General features: G+C 33.6%; 1 protein-coding gene across 4 annotated transcripts in view; it reads left to right on the top strand.

Moving 5' to 3' along the window:
• CREB1 (cAMP responsive element binding protein 1) overlaps positions 1-22,952 on the top strand; it is an 85,462-nt gene that overhangs the window by 39,851 nt on the left and 22,659 nt on the right. For 2 of the 4 annotated variants that reach the window (XM_031958202.1, XM_003765979.4), the window contains 4 exons: positions 2,173-2,273; positions 7,859-8,001; positions 12,353-12,535; positions 14,458-14,608. In XM_031958202.1, coding sequence (XP_031814062.1) covers positions 2,173-2,273; positions 7,859-8,001; positions 12,353-12,535; positions 14,458-14,608 — 578 coding nt within the window. Of the gene's footprint in view, positions 1-2,172; positions 2,274-7,858; positions 8,002-12,352; positions 12,536-13,565; positions 13,629-14,457; positions 14,609-22,952 lie in introns of those variants that run through there. The other 2 variants (XM_023500651.2, XM_012546433.3) reach the window with 2 other exon arrangements.

Raw genomic sequence — 22,952 nt, 5'->3', positions numbered from 1 at the left:
CCCTGCTTGTTTCACTCAGTATCAATTCATGTAAGTCTCTCCAGGCCTTTCTGAAATCTTCCTGTTGGTCATTTCTTACAGAACAATAATATTCCATAATATTCATATACCACAATTTATTCAGCCATTCTCCAACTGATGGGCATCCACTCATTTTCCAGTTTCTAGCCACTACAAAGAGGGCTGCCACAAACATTAGTCACATACAGGTCCCTTTCCCTTCTTTATGACCTCTTTGGGATATAAGCCCAGTAGTAACACTGCTGGATCAAAGGGTATGCACAGTTTGATAACTGGTTAAACACTTTCAAAGAAGAGCAATATAAATAAGTAAGATCTTGGACTCAATTCCAGGAAAACAGTCTTGTATAACAAGATTGTTTTACCTCAGCCCATTCTGGTGGCTCTGCTCCCTCCCTTTACTTGCGTCTCCATTCACTCACCCATGCCAGCTTTCTCTTACCCTCATATAGCATGGAATTGTTGAAGTGTGTTCATAAGTACTTGGCATATTGAAGTACAACCTGTAGTGTTCTCCAAATCAGGCAGGATTGTAGGGACTTATCATTTATTTTATTTTACTTCATGCTACCTGTGAAACATTGAAATAAACTTTGCCCTCTCAGCTTTTATAAAACAGAGCAAATTCCTGTTATACAACCTCAAAACAGTCTTATGTAGATTAAATTATACCCTGCATGTAGAAGCTGTTTTTCAACTGTTAAATAAAATTTAGAATCACTGGCTTTTAGTACTGCCCCTGAGAATATCTGTTTGATTCTGGACAAGTCACCTTTCTTTCTGGATTTTAGTTTCCTCATCTCTAAAGTAAAAGAAAGGTAATAAATGACTCTTAAGACCTTTCCAACTTTAGTCTTAGATCCTAATATATATCATTCTCTATTGAAGCCTTATTCTAATGTTGCATCTTATTGTGAAGATAATTCTGGATTTTAGATAATTTATCAGTAGAGCACAAATCTTGCCAGGCTGAAAAGGTTTAGCTTCCAGTTTTAACGATAGGCTTTACCACCTGTTCAAGGACAAGCTTAGCAGTTTTCCTCCATCTTAACAGCTGACTGATCATTTTTTTTGTCACTGCAGATTTCAAAGAATATTTTACAAAGGAATTGTGATCTGCACTGGTGGAAGGGGTGCTTCTATTACCAAAATTTAAAATCCTTAAAGTATTGGAGTTGAAATACTGCAGATTGAGTTTACTTTTCCAGAGCACAACATGACTGCTCCTATTTTCATCAGCAGCTGTCAGTGTCCATTAGTACATGGTTCCTATTACAAACAAGAAAATTTACATGATAAATGAGCTTTATGATCAGATATAGAGCTAGGCTTTATTTTATTCTGCTTATTTGTTTCATTTTTAAATTAAGTGTATACATTTTAAAAAGCATTTATTAAACTTTGTACCCAGAAGTCTGCAAAGAGCTGAAGACCCAAATAAAAAAATCAAGCATGCTTTCAAGAAACTTGCTTTGTAATTAAAGGAAGACAACATATATAAGAGACAGGAAGTAAAGTATAAACAGCTAAAAAGGAAAAGTGGTCCATTCACTTTTATGGTTCATTCATAAAATCATAGAATTTAGAATTAAAAGAAATCACATCTGATTCTTCTTGTGCAGCAAGGTTTTGGAGAAAAAAAATTTTTTGAAAGGGCAGCTAGATTTTGCAGCAGATAGAGCATCAGTCCTGAAATCAGGAGGACCTGAATTCAAATCTGACTTCAGACACTTAATACTTCCTAGCTCTATGATCCTAGGCAAGTTACTTAACCCCAATTGCCTCAGCAAAAGAAAAAGAAGGAAATCACAGCTTCCAGCACCTTTCATTTTGTGGAAGAGAAAACTGGAATACCCAAAGTTCGATGGCTTGTGTTCTCACATTAATTTCCTTTAAGACTTTTGTTGAGTATAAAGGTGAAATTGAGGTGTATCTTAACTTGACAGATTCTTGTAGTATCTCAGTAATCTGAGAACATTTGCTCTCTATTTGGTGAGGGACTGAAATACAAAAAGAATTGATGTTAATATTTTTAATGAAACCTTTTATTCCATCTGAATTGTGTTGCTTATGTTCTTGAGTTTCTCTTATATATAAAATAACTATGTGGACTGAACTCAATTAAAGCGATACAATTTTGTTTCTTTTTAGATTTCTACTATTGCAGAGAGTGAAGATTCACAGGAATCAGTAGATAGTGTCACAGATTCTCAAAAAAGAAGAGAAATTCTTTCAAGGAGGCCCTCCTACAGGTACAGAAATTCAATTAAGTAGTTATGAAATCCCTACTGCGTATAAGGCCCTGTGTTTAGAAGGTGGTATTATAAAATTATATATAACCTCAGCTCTTGGGCAATTTATATTCTCCTGGAAATGATGAATTCTTAGAATTAAAAGGTTAGGACCGAAGACTTTTAAGTTCAGTTAGTAGCAGACCAGTTCAGGGTTCTTTTTACAATACTACTTGACTACTTCTGGCTCTTGTTATCTTTGATCTCTGAGGATCTCCCTTGCTTAAGACTGTAAAAGAAAAATTCCACAGATTCCCTTGCTAAAATTGACAGTGTCGACAATCTTTCTACTTTTTGTTTCCTCTTGTGTTGGGGAATATGCCTGAATTTAATGTTTTTAGCATAAAAAAATCCCAATGGGGAAATTTTCTCCACTGTTTTGATCAGCATTTATTCAGCTTAGAACTTTAGAAATTGTCCAAGTCACTGAGAAGTTAAGTGATCTGCCTGTGGTCACATAACTGTTATATGACAGTGGCAAAACTTGCATCCAGATCTTCCTGAATCCAAAATTAGTTTTGTCTGCTATGCCATACTAGTTCTTACTACTCTATATATGTAGCATTATTGTTCATCTCATTTATGTGTGTTTGTCTGTGTTCTTTCAAAGAATAACTATTAATCTTATTTGTAGTCCTTTTTTTTTTAAGTTGCCTAAGACAAATCATTTCTTTAAAGCCAAATTCAGGTTCTTAAATGTTTAATTATAAAATAATATTGAAGCCTTCAGGATTTTGCTTAACTGAATTCAGTCTCTTCTTGAACTGGATATATTTTTACCAATTTATGGTCAGTCTCATTTTTTTGGTTTCCTGTGGGTTATATCAACTTAGCATTATAACTTAGATTTTTATGATCTCTTAAGGCCATGTTATACTACATTTTTAAACATGAAGTAAATCAAAATAGTCAATAAAAACAAGCTATACATAATATTTTTTCCTCTCCAACAATACCATTTAAATGCTTTAAACTACAAATTCTTTAACACTATTCTCTCTTTAATTTCCTTAAATCTATTTTTTATTCCCACTTTTAACAAAGCTTCTTTTAAAAACATAGCATGGTCAGATCTAATGGCTGTTTCTGAGGCTTTATTCTTCTCTCAGGCTATTAACTACCCACTTTTTCCTAGAACATTTTTCTGAAACAATTATTGTATTTGGAATCAGAGCTTGAGTTAAGTTTCAGCTTTTTGACCTTGGACAAGCTTCTCTGACCCTCTAGGCCTCAGGAAATGACAAACCACCCAGTTTCTGTACCAGAAAACCCCAAAGGTAGTCATGAAGAGCCAGATAGAATTGAAAAACAATATCTAGTCAGTAACTTCAGAGATCCTTTTCACCCCAAATTTATCATCCTGCTTGAATTTCATGAACCTGTATTAAACTGTTTCTCCAATCTTTCTAGTTGGCTTTTCTCTTTTTCTGGCTTATAGTTTCTCTTGTTTGGATGTTCCATGAAGTTTATAATGCCTGTTTTGTTGCTATCATTTACATTGTGGTTCAGTTACTCAATCCGGTCTAACTCTTTGTTGGACCATAGCAAAACAAGCCCTTCTATCCTCTACTATTTCTCATAGTCTCTCCAAGTATATGTTCATTGTTTCCATGACACTGACTATCCATCTTATCTTCAACCATCCCTTTTTCCTTTTGCCTTCAATCTTTCCCAACTTCAGGGTTATTTCCAGTGAATCCTTTTTAAGTATTGATTAATTTAATCTTCTTGCTATCTAAGAGACTCTGAAAAGTCTTTTCCAGCACTGTATTTTGAATTCCTTGATTCTCTTCTGCTTAGCTTTCCTCATAGTCAAATTCTCACAACCAAACATTGATACTGGAAAGACCATAACTTTTGACTGTATTAATCTTTATTGGAAAAGTAATATCTCTGCTTTGTAGTGTGCTTACCAGATTTGCCATAATTTTTCTTCCAAAGAACAAGCATCTTTTAATTTTATGACTACAGATATAATCTGCATAACCTTTGAACCCAAGAATATAAAATCTGATACAACTTTGCTTTTTCCTTTGTTTTTCAAGAAGTGAAAGTGGTCAAGAGACCCAATTACCAGGATCTTAACTTTTTCAATACTAAGCTTCAAACCAGTTTTTACTCTTTCACCCTCATCAAGATTGCCTTCTTAATTCCTCTTCACTTTCAGGAAGATGTGTCTTCCTGACTCCAAATTTTTGCACGATGCTCCTGTACCATCAGTGAATTTTTGTATGTTCTTGTTCTCAGAAAATTCGTCAATTTTAGCTTTCCCTATCAGTAATTATTCAAATTTATGTCATCATTCAGTATATAACATTTAAAACTATCCTGTTTGTCTGTGCTTCCTTTTGGCCATTTTGTAGTCTTCTTTGCATTTTCAAGTGGCCCTCTTTTTCTGATTTTTAGCAATCCTCTCCCTAGTTTACAACTTTCCTTTCTTCCCTTCCACTTTTTTTTTTTTTTAGGAGGGAGAGTAATCAAAATCCTTACAACAAATATAGTTATCCAAGCAAAATATTCCTACCATTATCTGTATACAAAAAAGTATATTTTCTGCAGTTTGCATCCATCATCTCTCAGAAACTGGATATTATTATTCTCTAGTTAAGCTGTATGGTTTGTCATTGCATTGATAAAGGTTTTTAAATCTTTCAAAGTTTTTTCCCCCCATTTGAAAGATTGTTATTGGCTTAATTGTTCTCCTGATTCTTACTTCATTCAGAATCAGTTCATAGCAGTCTTCCCATGAATCTGAAACCATCCTTTGTCTTCATTACTTCTGTGGTAATATCTCATTACATTCATACACCAAATTTGTTCACCCACTCCCCAGGTGATGGGAATACTCTTAATTTCTAGGTCTTTGCTCTAACAAAAAGAACAGTTGTAGGTATTTTTATACATTTGGATTTTTGAGAGAGGGGAGAAAGAGGAACAAAGAGGAGTAGTAAGTACTTTTGCTAAGTGCCCCCTTTCCCTATCTCCCATTGAAAAAAAGGAATAACAAATCTTGGTAAAAATAATGTTCTTTTAATATGATCCTTTTGCTAAGCTAACTTTCTTATCATTCCAGAAACTGTTTCTAGTTTTTTGGTCATAGTACTAATCTGTCTGCAATGTCTTGATTCTCATTTTCTCATTGAATCCTACACACCTTCATGCATTTCTTTTTCTCTCCCCAACAAGAATTTTAACTCCTAAAAGCCAGGATGTTTTTTAATGTCTTTTTAAATTTTCCAGCAACACCTAATTCTAAACTAGCACAAGGTGTACCTTTAGCATATTCTTATTGAATTAATTTTAATCAAGTTTTAAATTTTCCTCATTTATTATTGTGAAATTAGAAAACATGATTGAACAGGAAAAAAACTGCATATGGAACTTATGAATCATTTATGTAGTTTATCTCTCTGTCCACTTTTGAACTTCTCTTCCATGTAATTTTTTTATATGATTCATTTATGCTTTTTCCTTTACTTTCATTGTTTTAATATTACTGTCCATATACTCTTTAACAACAACAACAACAACAACAACAAAAAGCCCTCTCTGAGTATTCTGCAGCTAATTTGTGCAGGCTATGAATCAATTTTAAAATTCTTAGTGGGAGCATTAACAACTCATAAATTCTTCAAATCAGGGCTTGATTTGTTGATTGTCTAGATTTAAAATGAGGGAGAAGGGCAGCTAGGAGACGCAGTGGATAAAAGCACCCAGTCCTGAAGTCAGGAGGACCTGAGTTCAAATGTGGCCTCAGACATTTAACACTTTCTAGCTTTGTGACCCTGGGCAAATCACTTAACCCCAATTGCCCCAGCAACAAATAAATAAATGAATGAATAAATAAATAAAATGGAGAAAAGTTCATTATGTATCTTAATCTTGATAGTGAATCCTACACATTTTTCTAGAGTTAGTCAAATTTTTCTATTAACCAGCTTACTCCTGTGTCCCTTGAAAAAATTAAAGTCAAATAAAACAAATCCAGTCTTTGTTTGCGTTTGAGATTTATTATATATTTTATGTTATGTATTAAATATTATGTATTAAAATTATATACATTATATAGATCATTCTGTATCTCAAATCCATTACCTCTCTGCCAAGAAGTGGGAAACATAATTCATCCTCAGTTTTTTGGAACTATGATTTGTCAATGTATTGATCATAGTTCTTTGACAGTTGTTTTCAACCAATCCTTGTTTCCATACAAACAAGTTAGATGAAAGTAACTATCAGTTAAATCAACTAGCATCAATTAAACTCTGTGTATCAGAAGCTGTGCTAGGTTCTAAGCATACATGTATTTAAAAAAAATCTCTATTTGTGTAGAACTTACATTCTTTTTAAAATTTTTTTTTATTATTGTATCGTTTTATTTATAAAACATATGCATGGGTAATTTTTTTTAATACTGACCTTTGCAAAACCTTCTATCTCAAATTTTCCCCTCCTTGCCCCCTCCCCCAAATGGTAGGTAGTCCAATACATGTTATATTTGTTAAATTATATGTAGAACTTAACATTCTAATGAGAGAGACAGTATACATATAAATGCATATAATATAAACATAAAATAAATATATTTTACATACATAACAGCTAAATCGAAATTATTTTGGAGAGAAGGGCCCTGTCAGTTGGGGAGATCAGGGAAGCCATCCTTCAGAAGATGGTGCTTTGAAGTGTTAAAGTTTGAAGTGCTTAAAGGACAAGAGGAAGGGATTATGAGGTAGAGGTAGGTAGGGTGTCCATTCCAGACTTGGCACATGATCAAGAGGCATGTATAATAGAGAAACAGCTGGTCTTGGTGCTTAGAAAGACCCCTGGCCTCAAAATCTCCTGACACATTATGGGACTGTGAGCAAGCCTTTTAACTCTTACTGCACCAGCCAGTTCTGTAAGTTGCAAAGTAGCTGCCAATCTGTAGTCAGAGGAAGGGATCTTAGGTTCTAATAGCAATTAGATTGTAGATCCAATTTCTTCTATCCCAAAATGAGGAAAATTTTGATCTGTAATATCACTCCAAGTTCATATATATATGATAATCACAATGACTTCATTCACATAGTAAGTTAATATCCTTTTGTGATTCATGATATAGTCTACATAAATAGCATATTTTACTTCTATATATATATATATATATATTTAATATAAATTTAGGGATCGAAGGAAGAGAGAATTTAAATTATTTGTTCAATATAACACAGATAGTAAATGACAGAGCCAATATTGGAACCCAAGTCTTTTAATTTAAAAAACAGTACTCTTCCTACTGCATCACTCTCTCTTTACACTAGTTATTGACACAATTTCTATTGAGAATTTTTTCTTTAGTCTAGAATTAGACAACATTAACTTTAACAATTCTTATTTGTTTGGAGTTTTATTTTTGTAAAATATATTATTTAGTTATTAAGTCTTCGTCAATCATAAGCGCTAGTAACTTTTTATCATTCTTTGAACTTTCTTTTTTATTTATGTTTATCTAAGGCACTTTGTTTTACTTTTATGTTGATTAGTATGGTTTACTATTTTTCTAGGAAAATTTTGAATGATTTATCCTCAGATGCACCTGGAGTGCCAAGGATTGAAGAAGAAAAGTCTGAAGAGGAAACATCAGCACCAGCCATTACAACTGTGACGGTGCCAACTCCAATCTACCAGACCAGCAGTGGACAATACAGTGAGTAATATACATTTATATACTGAGAAGCCAAGGGAGGAGTGAGTGACTAAATTACTTTTGAGTTTATAAAATATATATATATATATATATATATATATATATATATATATATATAATATTATTTTCCAGGTAGCTATTTACATTTCCCTTGCCATTGTTTTCTGTATAAAGGGCTTTAATTGTTTTCTGGGGGCAATTGGATGGCACAATAGTTCTAGTACCCAGACTAAAGTTAAGAAGACCCAAGTTCATATATTCCCTTAAACAATTACTATGTGACCCGTGACAAGCCACTTCCCTTTTTGCCTCAGTTTCTTCATCTGTAAAATTGGAGAAGAAAATAGCAGAGCCCTTCATTATTTCTGTCAAGAAAGCCCCAAATGAGGTCATGAAGAATTGGACACAACCGAACAACAACAAACTGTTTTCTAAAAGTATATGAAGTAATGAAAATGTGTAGGCTCATTTTTTAAAGGTGTCGTTCCTTAAGTTTACTTATTAATTCATTTCAACAAAAATCAAGAGAGATTGAAAACTGAACAAAACAACCCCTATTTTCAACTGTTATGGTGCAAAGAATGTGTTCAAGTAAAGAAAAATAGTTTTTTTATTTTGTTTTTTGCCGAGACACTTGGGGTTAAGTGACTTGTCCAGGGTCACACAGCTAGGAAGTGTTAAGTGTCTGAGGCCATATTTGAACTTGGGGCCTCCTGACTGTAGGTCAGGAAGGTAGGAAGGGCTAGTGCTATATGCCCTGCTCCAACTATAGCTGCCCTAGGAAATAGATATTTTGAAAACATTTAAGACTAAAAATAATCATTTCTCCTTTTCCTTTCTAAAATTGAATTCTTTCCCCAAGTATAGTTTTTAGAAAACTACATTAATGAATTTTTGTCTTGCCATACTCGTATCTATCCTACTGTAAATTTGTAGTTGATGTAGTTCTTGGTAATATGGTAAGTCCAAACATGTGAAAATATTGAAAATAAGATGACCTACTTTTTGCTTCTCAAAGATAAAAATTCCTCTTGAAAAATTCAGAGATTTCCTTTCATGGTGGCTATATTTTGTTGTCTACTTCTCTCACTTAGACCCCTTCAACTACTTTTCTCACTTCAACCCCTTTAAACTGTACGTTTCATATAAAAAGTTTTGTATACAACTTTAACTTCCTGGCTCTGCTTTAGAAAATCTATGAGTAAATTTACATGTCTATTTTTCATCATGTCCCTCATTGAGTGGTGTAGCTCAGTGTTTTAAAATAGTTTATAACTCAGTGGTGAGAAGTTCACAGCTTTTCAGTCATATTTTCAGCCCAGGTACTATTTATTTGCTTTGTGATAGCTCTAATCTTTTTCTTATGCAATTAGGGCTAAATGACTTGCCCAGGGTCACACAGCTAGGAAGTGTTAAGTGTCTGAGACCAGATTTGAGCTCCGGTCCTCCTGACTTCAGGACTGGTGCTCTATCCACTGTGTCACCTAGTTGTCCCTGGTAATCCTAATTAAAATATACACACACACACACACACAATCTCCCAAGGAATAATCTTTAAAGTATTTCCCTTTAAGATAGGGGAAAATGTCAGTCAAAAAGGGAATCCTTATTCTTCTTCCAAACTAGAAGATTGACCAAGGAGAGAAGAATATAGAGAAGTCATTATAAACCTTATGTCTCTTTAGACCATTGATATTTTACAAACCAAATCACAGTCCCTCTTCTGTTTGTTAATTACAAAAACAGCTTAGAGCTGTACAGCTCTATTTATTATAACTTTCCAAAAACAAAATTTGAAACCCAAATGGGATATATATAAATATAGCTTGTTGAGGAATACACAGCTAGTTAGTGTTAAAAATGAGAACTAGAACCAAGATCCCTGCTTTAAGATCTATACTTAATAGAATGTAGAGGCTTAACTAAGTTAAGTGATATGCTAAAAGTTACACAAGTTTAAAGTGTCAGAGGCAGATTTTCCATCCATATTCTCAATCTCCAAAGAGAATACTCTTTTAAAAAGCTGATAAGCATTCTACTTATTGTAGTCAGTATAAGAAAACAGTAGTTTTTATTAGGATGTTAACCAGTAGTAGATTCAAAAGAGAACAAAATACAAAGTGTCTAGTTGACATGGATATAAATACAGTGTTTCTAGTTCTTTACATCACTGATTTTCAAAGTAGGGAATATTTATTCTTAAGGCTACTTAGTCTTGAAAGGAAGGACATGCATTCATTAAGGCCTTAGTCTATGCTCTAACCTGTGAAATGCTTACAAATTACTATCAAAATAGTCTTTTTCATACTTAGGGTATGATAACATTTGGTGACCAAAAAAGTCTTCGATAGACATGTCATAATGATTTGTGATTTAATTCATAGGACAGTTGATTATATTTCCTCTGGAATGATAGTGTTGATTTGATTACTATTCATTGAGTTCATAAAATCATAAATTTAGAGCTAGAAACGACCTTAGAGATCATTACTCTAAACCTTCATTTTGTAAATCGGGAAACTGACATTCAGAGAAGTTATGTGTCTAGCTAGCAAAATGTCTGAGGCAGGGTCAGACTATTCTATCTTGTTGAGTTGGAAAGGGGCAGGGCCAGTAATATAAAGGCTCCTCACTGAGTGTAGTGAGATGAGGCAAAAGAATGTTTGTCCATTAGAGTTCACAGTATCAGAACTGAAGCTTGTTATGCCTTAACAACTCTGATCAACCAATTGGAGGCTAAGAGTTGGGGTAAATCTTATTTGTCTGGCAATAACAGTCACAGTCTTGTCCAACAAAGCACAGCATTCTACTTCCACCACTGGAAGTTAAACTTAATCATTATACAGACAGATGTGGCAATTAAGTTCCCTATCTGTACTATACTGTCTCTTCCTCACTCCCTCACCCCTTTAAAATAATTTTAACAAGTTTTATAATATTATTAACATAGTACTTATATACAATTTGTGCATAAATAAATATACATATTGGGGTGGGTTATTTAAACTTTTTTCCTGATGTGGTGGATGACCAAAAATATTTGGAGACCACTTATCTAGAGATTTGTCTTAAACTTTGATGGTAGGTAGAGTCCTAAGTATTTCCTTTACAAGAAACAAGCCAGTATCAGTAGTCTTTGTATATAGTCTCTGCTAGTTTGCTCAAATTTTAATCCTATCTTAAAAATAATGTTGTCCAATAGTTATTTTGTGACTTCTGTCCCTTGAAAGAATTACTTAGAGAGTAAATTATCATAAAATACCATGTTTAAGTAGGAAGAAGGCTTCTGAGGGTCATATAAGAATAGTAATTTAGTGGATAGAGCACCAGCCCTGAAGTTAAGTTCAAATATGGCCTCATACACTTAACACTTCCTAGCTGTGTGACCCTGGGCAAGTCACTTAAGCCCAATTGCTTCAACCAAAAAAAAAAAAAAAAAAAAAGAATAGTAATTTAGTTTGTCCCTCCTTGAATCCCCTCATTTTTATTTTGTATTTATTCTGAGTGAGGGGTCTGGGGCTATGTGTGTTTGTGTGTTTGTATCTATATCTGTGTGTATTATATAAACCTGTCAACTTCTTCCAAAAAAATGTAAGCTCTATAAGAAGAGAGATTATTTTTGTCTTTGCTTTTTCTTGCTTAACATTGTATTTGGCACATAATAAATATTTAATAAATATGTATTAATTTATTAGTTAGTGTTTAGCCAGGGTTCTTCATTGTTGATTTCTAAAGAATATCTTTGCAGTCCCCCCTCCCCCCAAAAAAAAAACAAAAACAAAAACATTGTTTTGAAATAGCTACTATAGTCATTTTGGGGAGCATAATGGACATAAAAATGATTTTGGCTTTTTCATTTAGTCATATTTCAATATCACTTCAGTTTCACAAAACACCCCAGTAAGATTCTCCCTGTTATAGTAAAAGTATTCTCCCTTGCATAATAATAATACTAAAAATAATGACATACCTACATGACCCTTTTTAGATTTTGAGAGTGCTTTTATATTTATTACAAATGAGTAGTTACCTTAGCGCTTTTTTTGAATAACACAGATGTGATTATATTATTTTTTAATCAAATAAGTGATACTTAAAAATTAAGTTAAGATGAAATAATGAACATGGACTCACATCTTTGTGAGAGCTCTTGAACATATAAATTAGAAGTAATAGAATCTTTTTGATACCACATTTGCTCTAATGAGTTTTTCATGTTTTGGTTTGTTTGGGGTTTGGGTTTCTTCCCCCCCCCCCTTTTTTTTTTTTTTTTTTTTGGTAAATATATATATCTTGTAGTCTTGTATGGCTGTTATTTTTATTTGTAACAGTAAAATTCTTTGGGTTTTAGTTGCTATTACCCAGGGAGGAGCAATACAGTTGGCTAACAATGGCACAGACGGGGTACAGGGCCTGCAAACATTAACTATGACAAATGCAGCTGCCACTCAGGCCAGCACTACCATCCTCCAGTATGCGCAAACTACCGATGGGCAACAAATCCTCGTACCTAGCAACCAAGTTGTTGTGCAAGGTAAGAGAATTTCAGAATTTATGAATGTTTTATGATTGTTCCTGACAATTGTAACTTAACAAACTATAGCAGCAAAAGTAAGTCACTGTTGGAAAGAATGCTCCAAGCTTAAACATCGATTTTATTAATTATAGAGACTATGAAATTCTTTCTAAAATGTTTCAACATTTCTAACGCTTCAGAATGTCATAGCACAAAAACAAGTATTTAAGGAATGAGATGTGATTTGATGTCACGAAAAGTGCACTGAAGGAAATTACTTTCCCATTGACTTGCTATGTGATTTAGGCAAGTCTTTTCACTGATATGTGTATCAGTTTATATCTCTGTTAAATAAGCAAGTTAAATTAGGTGATATCCTTTCTGCCTTGAATTTTCTCTTTATCTGAAAGCATTTTACAACCTCTTCCTTGTAATTAATGTTCAGGATTTTCTTCTTAAAATACTTTGCTAAGTTGAAAAATAGTATGAGTTTTGTTTCTGTGATTCTCTAATATTATTTAACTTCATTCCTTTCATGGACAAATATAGTTTTATCATAGAGGAAATTGCATTCTATTAACTTTTGGTTTGAAAAAAGCCTGTTTCCTTTAGTTTGGGTTCTAGAATTTTTATAAAGAAGAATTGATGTTTTTTGTTTTGTTTTTTAGCCATATGGGTCTTTCAAGAATACTAATTCATGCCACATTGCGACTATAAATAATTGACAATAAATTTTAGATTTAATTTGCCATTTAAAAGTAGTTTATAAGTTAGAATAATAGATAATAGACCTGATACTTATTTCCTTAAAAATGTTCCATTACAGAAATAATCCTTTAATCCTTATGTCAGGCAGTAATTATTTTGCCTTTTCAACTTGGATAGTTTCCTTTTGAATAATCCTAAAAATTCAAATACATATTTTCTTAATTTACTTAAAGATCCTAGGAGGTTTACAGAACATATCCTGTTACTAAAAGAATAACGTTTTGAAAAACAATATACTGCATATTAATGGGAATAAAACACCTTTTCACTTTACATGCAGGTACTCAAAAAATGTAAAGCAGGATGTCAGTGAATTTGAATTCTGAACGTCAGTTTGAAGATGGTAACATGTCTTAGTATATAAATCTTAACTTTTCTCCCCCAAACTACACATTTTAATTGGTACTGATAAGGTGGTGGTAGGTCTGGGAGTAAATATAAATAATTCACGAAAACTTCGGAATTCTTTGAAATTTCTTTTCCTTGGGAGTATAGATTCTGAGCTTAGTTTAGAAGCAATTTATTTGGAAAGAATATTGGTTGTGTTTCTTTCCATAGTCATCGGTTATTTTGGTTAGTAAAACACAACCTGAATTTATTTACCAATTAAAACAGTGTCTGCGTGAATAATTTAGTTGCTTCAAAATAACAGTACTTTTTGGTAGTGTTTAGTTTTGTTTCAGTTTTAAACTTAAACAATTGACCATAATGCTTTATTTTCTCATCCATTTTGCTATATTTTTGAAATGTCTTGGTCATTTTTATATCCTGGCAAGTGATTTTGCTTGAAATATTAAAATATGAATTTACCCATGTCAAAAGAAGGCATTGAGGACAGTATTCACTGTCTCAGAAGATCATTCAAGTTATTTCCTACTTACCTTTTAGATCTAAAATTGGTAAGCCTGTTAACTGAGTAAAATGATCCTTCAGTGAAAGAAAAATGATGATGCATAGCAGTACAGGTCAGATCCTTTTCCATTCAAGTGGCTTTACTCATGGATACATTAAATTAGGAATTAGTTTCCATTGATGACCCAATCAATGCCAGAGTCCTTCAATCCTTTGATCCCAGTTTTGTCCTTTATCATGTTTATAGTGAAAAATAGTTTAACAGTTGCATATTGCAGTGTTTTAAAGTCTCATGCCTTATTTTTTTTATTTCTTCTCAGCTGCCTCTGGAGATGTACAGACATACCAGATTCGAACAGCACCCACAAGTACCATTGCACCTGGTGTTGTTATGGCATCATCCCCAGCACTTCCCACCCAACCGGCAGAAGAGGCAGCACGAAAGAGAGAAGTTCGTTTAATGAAAAATAGGTATGTATAAAGCATTAATTTAGATTAGGTTAAAAAAAATCATAATTTAAATGTGCTATCTTTTGCGAATGATAATGCACATTTTGTTTTTCTGGAAACATGCTTAATCATTTCACTCATCTTTCTGCCAGCTCTACTTCTTACCAACAGCATGTATTCATTAGGTAACTTATATGCATACAGTACATATGCAGAGTTTTCATTTTTCTGTAGGAATGAGTTAGTACACACTTTATCTCAGAACTACGCTCTAACCAGATGGACTAATTGAAATTATTTTCTTTTTAAAAATTGGAAGAGATTATGATGATGTGTGTATTTGTGTATTTTATTTTCATTGGACAAGATGTATCACTTTATGATTTGCATATAAGATTTTTAAGATCTTGTGCCATGATCATTTTACCATTATTGATGCTCACAACAGTAGTGCTGTGCATGTACAATAAATATCTAATCCTTATTCATATTTCCTAAGACATATGAAATGTACATCACAGCAGCCCCTTTGCCCATGCTTTCTTATTTTTTTTTACAGCTTTTGCTCATATTTTTAGATAAATTTTCCTGAGAAATACCTTTCAATGTTCTAGGTGGTCTCTTCTGGTTCCCTCTGCCTCACTTCACTCACTCTCACACTTGCTTTCTCTCTCACTCTTTTCCTCTCAACAATTAGGATTAAGTGACTTGTCCAGGAAGGATAAGTCTTTGCTTGGATTTCAACTCAGGTCCTTCTGACTCCACGGCTGGACCTCTATTACTATGACATCTAGCTGCCCCTTTTTTGGTTCTCTTAATAACTTTGGGGTTCCAGTTTACTCAGACTTTTCATCCATCTGTTGATTATCATTCTGGTCAGTATAGCAGAGTATAAATTGAACACATATTTCTCAGATATACATATTCTTTTGGATACTATTTTTGCTCCTTGTTTGCTCTTTAGTCATATGCTGAAAATCCATTCATATTTATCCTGTTTGCATCTTGCATTACTCTGTTACTTTTAAGTTAGATACTTGTCATATTATAGTATCCCATGATTTAGAATGTATTTATAACAGTAATTCTCATAGTGCTTAAAAGTTTAAAGTTTATGATTACCATAACTCTGTGAGTTTTTATTTTATAGATAAATAAGATAGTTGGATCAGAGACTTTTAGTACCTTCCTGTGGTTAAAGCTAGTAAAGTTTGGAGGTAGAATTTGAACCAACATCTATATGAAAATTATGGAATATTACTGTTCTGTAAGAAATGACCAACAGGATGATTTCAGAAAGGCCTGGAGAGACTTACACGAACTGATGCTAAGTGAAATGAGCAGGACCAGGAGATCATTATATACTTCAACAACAATACTAGATGATGACCAGTCCTGATAGATCAGGCCATCCTCAGCAACGAGATCAACCAAATCATTTCTAATGGAGCAGTAATGAACTGAACTAGCTATACCCAGAAAAAGAACTCTGGGAGATGACTAAAAACCATTACATTGAATTCCCAGTCCCTATATTTATGCACACCTGCATCTTTGATTTCCTTCACAAGCTAATTGTACAATAATTCAGAGTCTGATTCTTTTTGTACAGCAAAATAATGTTGTGGTCATGTATACTTATTGTGTATCTAAGTTATATTTTAATATATTTAACATCTACTGGTCATCCTGCCATTTAGGGAGGGGGGGGGTAAGAGGTGAAAAATTGGAACAAGAGGTTTGGCAATTGTTAATGCTGTAAAGTTACCATGTATATATCCTGTAAATTAAAGGCTATTAAATTTAAAAAAAAAAAAAAAAAAAAAAAAAAAGAATTTGAACCAACATCCTTTGACTCCCAATCAAGTACTTTCCCCTGCAGCATAGTATCACTTGGAGAATTTTGTCATTAAAGAGATGGGCTTTTTTTTTTTTTATTTACAAAACATATGCATAGGTAATTTTTCAACATTGACCCTTGCAAAACTTTCTCTTCCAAATTTTTCCCTCCTCCCCACCTTCTCCCTTAGATGGCAGGTAGTCCAATACATGTTAAATATGTTAAAATATATGTTAAATCCAATATGTATATATATATATATATATATATATATATATATATATATATATATATATATATATATATATATATATATATTTATATGGTTATCTTGCTGCACAAGAAAAATTAGATCTAGAAAAAAAAAAACCTGAGAAGGAAAACAAGATGCAAGCAAACATCAGCAGAAAGTGAGAAAATGTTATGTTGTGGTCCACACTCAGTTTCCATAGGCCTCTCTCAGAGTGTATATGGCTTTCTTCATCACTGAACAAATGGAATTGTAATCATCTCATTGTTGAAGAGAGCCATGTCCATATAATAGATCATCGTATAGTGTTGTTGTTGCCGTGTATAATGAAGAGATGGGCTTTTATAACAGTAGAGTCCAAAATCTTTGAAAACACTTTGCAATTTTCCTTTTAGTAGCCAACCCTATGTCATTCTACCATATTCTAGAGGTAGGAGATCCCTATACTTACATTGTATAGAACATTGCTGTATAATAACTGAGCACATTATACATCTAGAGTGCATATCCAAGAAAAATACAATGATGAACCAACTCAGTGAATTCCCCATTTAACTACTATATTCACTAGTCTAGGTAGTATATAGATTATTTTCATCCACTGTGATTTAACCATTCACAATAGAAGAATATTGTCTTTTGCTTTTACTGTGGATTTCCCTGAAAAGACTGTCAGATTCTGGGGTCCTTTGCAATTAATGTAATATTCTCTGCAAAAAGCATTTTTGAAAACCTTGCCATTCAGAGAGATTTGTTTTCTTTGAACTTTTGTGAAATCATCTTTTGTGACACTGCAAGAAACACCTCAGGTGACTTTGTCTTCCCATTTTGCACATTTTAAATATAATTTTATATTTCACAATTCTAAATTATCTCCACAACCATGTCTAGTATGATTTTATATAAAATTTTCCAATACACATACCTATTCGGGGAAGCTTTCAAAATTACATTTTGTTCTACTGAACATTAAATGTCTTGCTAAAGTAGAAGAAAAAAATTTGACACGCTTTTAAATTATTTTTATTATTTTATGGAATGTTTCCTAATTACATGTAAAAAATTTTCAACAATTATTTTTAAGATTTTGAGTTCCAAAATCTTTTTCTCCTTCCTGTCCTCTTTGAGAAGGCAAGCAGTTTTATATCAGTTATACATAAAAAGTTATGCAAATTTTATTTCCACATGAGCCATGTTAAAAAAGAAAATACAAAATAAAATAATAAAAATAAAGTTTACTTCAGTCTTCATTAAGAGTTCATCAGTTCAGTTTTAAATTGTGGATGAATAGACCCATGAGGAAACGCTAAATCAAGTGACAAATATTTACCAGTATTTATGGTAAAGAGAATAGTTAGAATTTTAATACTAGTGCCTTATCAGGCAGTCTCTGAAATATACTAACTTGGAAGTGAGCTCACTTATACTCATTCTTAATATATTATCTGTAAACCAAATCTGGTCCGGTCTTCCCACTTTCTTGATCCATGCTGTTATCTTTTTGTTATAGGAGTACTAAGAGCCTCTTTAAAATTTCTTCCTCAGCTGAAGGTATTTATTCTCTCTCATCTCACCAGCTTTTGTAATTTAGTGCTTGCTAAAAGGGAATGCTTATACTTTGACTTTCTGGCTACTCTTAAGGTTCACTGCTGCTTCTCAAATTTTTGTATCCCCAATGCTTATCATAGTGCCTGACTTGAATACAATTGTTGAATAAATGTTTGCTGAATTGAATTAAAATCAACAATAGACTTTTTAGGATCTTCTTTGTATTACTTCTTTGTGTGTACTATAATGATGTGATCTTGCTTGGTCAACTCAACAGGCATTTATTAAGCACCTACTAATAATAATTATCAATTAAACTTAAGATTTGCGGAGCATTTTATAAATATTCAGTCACTTGACTCTCAAAATAACCCTGAGTGGTGGTTACTATTTTTTTGGTAGTTGCTATTTTATCCCTGTTTTTTATATACAAGGAAACTGAGGCCCATAGTAGTTAAGTGACTAAAGCTAGTAAATATCCAGGTTAGTCAAGTTTTCTTTATCTGAGTCTAGTTATATCCCCATTCACTACATAGGTGTCTAATTTATGCAAGGTCTACTAATTGCTGAGAGTAAATACCCTAATACCTTGTCCTTAAGGAGTTTACAATCTGTCCTTTAGGAGCTTACAATCTAATGGGAGTAACTTGAAACGGATTATGTACAAATGAAGTAGATAAAGATAAATTGAAACAGACCTTCAGAGGGAAGACTTTGGTGGTTAAGGAGAAAAGGCATAGAAAATTGTCTGCCTATGTCTTATCTGTTCTCATTTTATGTTTTCATCATAAGGCTCCCCTCTATGTGAATATAGATCATTTCTATAAAGGTTTTATGAAGAAATTAGAATAAACATATAGATGGATTATTAATGTTCTGGAGGTTGGGAATGTCTGCTCAGCCTAAGAACCAGTTAGGATCTATTAGAGATCAATTTTCAGACTGTTTTTTTGCCTTTAAAATTACTGTGAATTTCTTTAGTATGTGTTTGGTCTGGTCTAGACATTCTTTGATATTTAATCTTACATAGTTACACTACTTCCTCACATGGGCTGTTGAGTACAGATGTGATAGACCCCAAATATGGCTCTATTCTTTCATATCTATATTTGTTGTCCTCTTTCTGGTTTTATTTTTAAATGCTCTCAAGATGATATAATTTGTGAATCTCATCCCATACTACAGACTTATTTTTCCCTTTGATGCTTTTGGTTATTTTATGAAATGATAGTTGATAATCCAATCCTCCAATACTTGGTCAAGTTGGCTGAGATCCTGAAGCACTAATAAGATTACTCCCTGAGGGAAACAGGAAAGAGCAGTCATGGGGATCAATTCAATCTTATAGTTCCATCCTCTGTCGAGGTCAAGGGTAAACCCACCTTATTACCTAGGAAATGCTACCCTAAACACAATATTTGGTGCTCGAAACCCTCCGATCATTATATTTTATTTTTATTTTATTTTTGGTATGGATTTCTTTATGAATCATGTTGAGAGAGAAAAATGAGAACAAAAGGGAGAAACCATGGGAACAGAAAAAAAGCGAAACATAGCATGTATTAATTTACATTCAATGTCCATAGTTCTTTTTCTGGATGCAAATGGCATTTTCTGTCCAAAGTTTATTGGGATTGCCTTGGATCAGTGAACCACTGACAAGAAACTGTCCCTTGCTGTCTCTGTGTACAATGTATTCCTGGTTCTGCTTATTTCACTCAGTATCAGTTCATGGAAATCTTTCCAGGCTTTTCTAAAATAGGCATGTTCATCATTTTTCATAGAGCAATAATAATCTATTACCTTCATATATCACAACTTATTCAGTCATTCCCCAACTGATGAGCATCTACCCATTTTCCAGTTCTTTCCTACCACAAAAAGAACTGCTAGAAACATTTTTGAACATGTGAATTTGTGATATTCTTGGAATATAGATCCATTAGAGACACTGCTGAGTCAGAGGCTATGCACAGTTTTATAGCCTTTTGGACATAGTTCCAGATTGCTCTCCCAAATGGTTGGATCATTTCACAACTCCACCAACAATACATTGGTATCCCAGTTTTCCCGCATCTCCTTTTCCTGTCATCTTAAGCCAATGTGAGAGGTATGAGGTGCTACCTCAGAGTTTTAATTTGCATTTCTCTAGTCAGTAGTGATTTGGAGCATTTTTTCAGATGAAAAACCATCTATAGGATAGTTTAATATTTGCTGACTGTGGGCAATTGTGGGGCACTGAATAACTGCTGTTCTACAATCTTTTTATCTCATCTCATTTCATTTCATCTCCTTGTCTGGCCTTCAGTATTTCTAGATTTTCCATTTTCAGGCTCATATAAGCAATTCTGACTTTTTTGGCCTTTTCATCGACCTTGAGAAAATTTTTTTTCTCCTCGAGCTATGGATTTTCCTTTATGAGTCTGACCAAAATAGAGACTATAGGGTATTATATTGGGTTATACTTCAGCCACTCAACATTGATAATCGTACTACATTAAAATTTGGCACAAGTAGGGTGGTATTCATGAGGGACATCTCAATGACTATTAAAATTTGACAAAATCGACTAGCCTACATAAAAAAATAAATAAATAAATAAAAGAAGTACTTTTGCTTCTGGTGTTAGACAAGGAGGGCACAGGCCACAGGAGCCAATCACTCTTATCACGAATAATATGATAGCGCTTGAACCAAACTGCATCTTACCATTTGCTTTCTAGAAATTGTTTTGGTAAATTAGAACATGCCTAATTGCTTCTTAATTCCTTCTGTAGTGTTGCTGACATTTTCCCCACCAACCCTGCTACCTCACAAGGCGTGACATACAATAGACAATAGTAAATGATAGAATAGGCAACAAAGGGACCTCCCAGGCAAGGCTGTGCACAGCTGAGAGTCATGGGTGATGAAGTGCCAGCAACTCCAGCTCTAATCATAGGTTTTTCCCCCTCCTTTCACTGACTTAGTCCCTTGCATTCTAGTACTCTGTCTCCTTTCCTGACTGCTTCATGGGTGTTTGAATTGGAAAGGAACCTTTTATTTTATTTTTTTGCTAAGGATTACCCTCTTCCTAATAAACTATTGTTTCCTGTTCCCCTACCCCCACTTTCAGTCTTTTTCTAGAACAGGAGCTTCAGTTTTTTCCTTATTTTCTAAGTCCCTGGGTCCTAATTACATTTTCTAACTTATATCTTACTTGGTAAGCTCAAGGCTATTCAGAGTTAGGTATTTATGTATCAGAGTAATAGTCTTAGTATTCTGTTGACCATCTTCTCTGCCCAAGGACAGTTTCTCCTTGCTGTACTGGCTTCTGCTTACTATAAAAATCTCCTGCCTAAATCCATGATGTTAATCTTTGTGAAATCATCTCCACTTCTATGTGTCAGGTAAGCAAGTGTTTTCTCACATGACTTGCTTTATGCCAGGCATGTGCTAGGCCTAAGCAAAGGAAGAGAACCTTTCCATAAAGAACTTGTTTTCTAATAGGAGACAACAGCACAAAAAGAAGCTGAAAATATGATGAGGGATGTGGCAAATCTAGAGCATCAAGAAAAAGACTCAGCAGTGAACATGATTAGCTTGATGCTTTTCTCTAAAGTGGAGGTTTTGGGAAGAAAAAAAAATCAGAGGAAAAGGCCACCAGTGGGATATGTCTCCCATCTGTACAGTGGGATCTGTCCCCGTGGGAAAAGGCTGATAGAGCATGATGGCAGAAGAATTCTGGGAAGTCAGGAATAGGACTTAGAAAGGAATAAAGCAATGAACCTGACTCACCGGGATCCCTTTCTTAAAATAGATGTCCCTAGGAGGAAGTGACCACAGAGTCAGGAATCTTCCACAATGAGAAGGCTACAGAAATGAAGGCATCTTCCACAGTAAGGAAACTCTTAGAATATAATAGAGAGGCAGTGGGTTTTTTATGTTTTATTTTCAATTCTGCAAACATTTTTAAGGGTTCTATGTGCCAGAAACTAAGCTATACACTAGGCATGCAAATAAGAAAAGGAAAAACAATCCCTAACCTCAAGGAGTAGACAGTCTAATGGGGAAAGATGACAAGGGTACCTGGCACAAGACTTTTTGTTTGGTGGTGTTGAAACCAAGCAGAGCTGCAAATGGAAAGTGGGAAAGCTTGAGCTAACCATACCTCCATGCTACAAATAGAACAGTATCTAAATAGCTTTTGTTTAGATTACAGAAGATTGATGCACTGAGAGGTTTTGTTACAACTTCCAAGTTTCTCATGGTTCGCAATGAGATTTTTTTTTTCTTTTCCTTTTTCCTTTGGAGTAGTATGTTTATCTCATTCAGTTTTATTTCCTAAAACAGGGGATCTGACTAGTTCTAGGGCTGCTAATATGGATACTTCAAATCATTTCACATTTATCAGCCTTTTTTTTTTTTTAGCAGTGATAGTTCATGTATTACAGTACTCTGCTGTTTCACTTCTACAAAAAGGTACAAAAAGCTTTTTAATATGTTAATTATTAGTTTATTTTGCCTTTTATATATGTCTTTTTAGTTGAATGCTCTACTTCTAGTTATAGTTGTAAAATAATTTGATTTCCTTCTCCTCAATTTTGAATGCTTCTGGAAACATTTCTAATCCATTAACTTTTTAGAAAGATAGCTTGGAATACCTGCTAAAAGTTTTCCTTGGAGTCAGGAGGACCAAGTTTTAAGCTTCTGACACATGTTGATCATTAATTCTGGGAATTCATTTC

Source organism: Sarcophilus harrisii, chromosome 3 (genome assembly GCF_902635505.1).
Source record: "Sarcophilus harrisii chromosome 3, mSarHar1.11, whole genome shotgun sequence".
NCBI lineage: Eukaryota > Metazoa > Chordata > Mammalia > Dasyuromorphia > Dasyuridae > Sarcophilus > Sarcophilus harrisii.
Note: the sequence above shows the minus strand (reverse complement) of the source record. Positions and strands in the feature narration are given on the sequence as shown.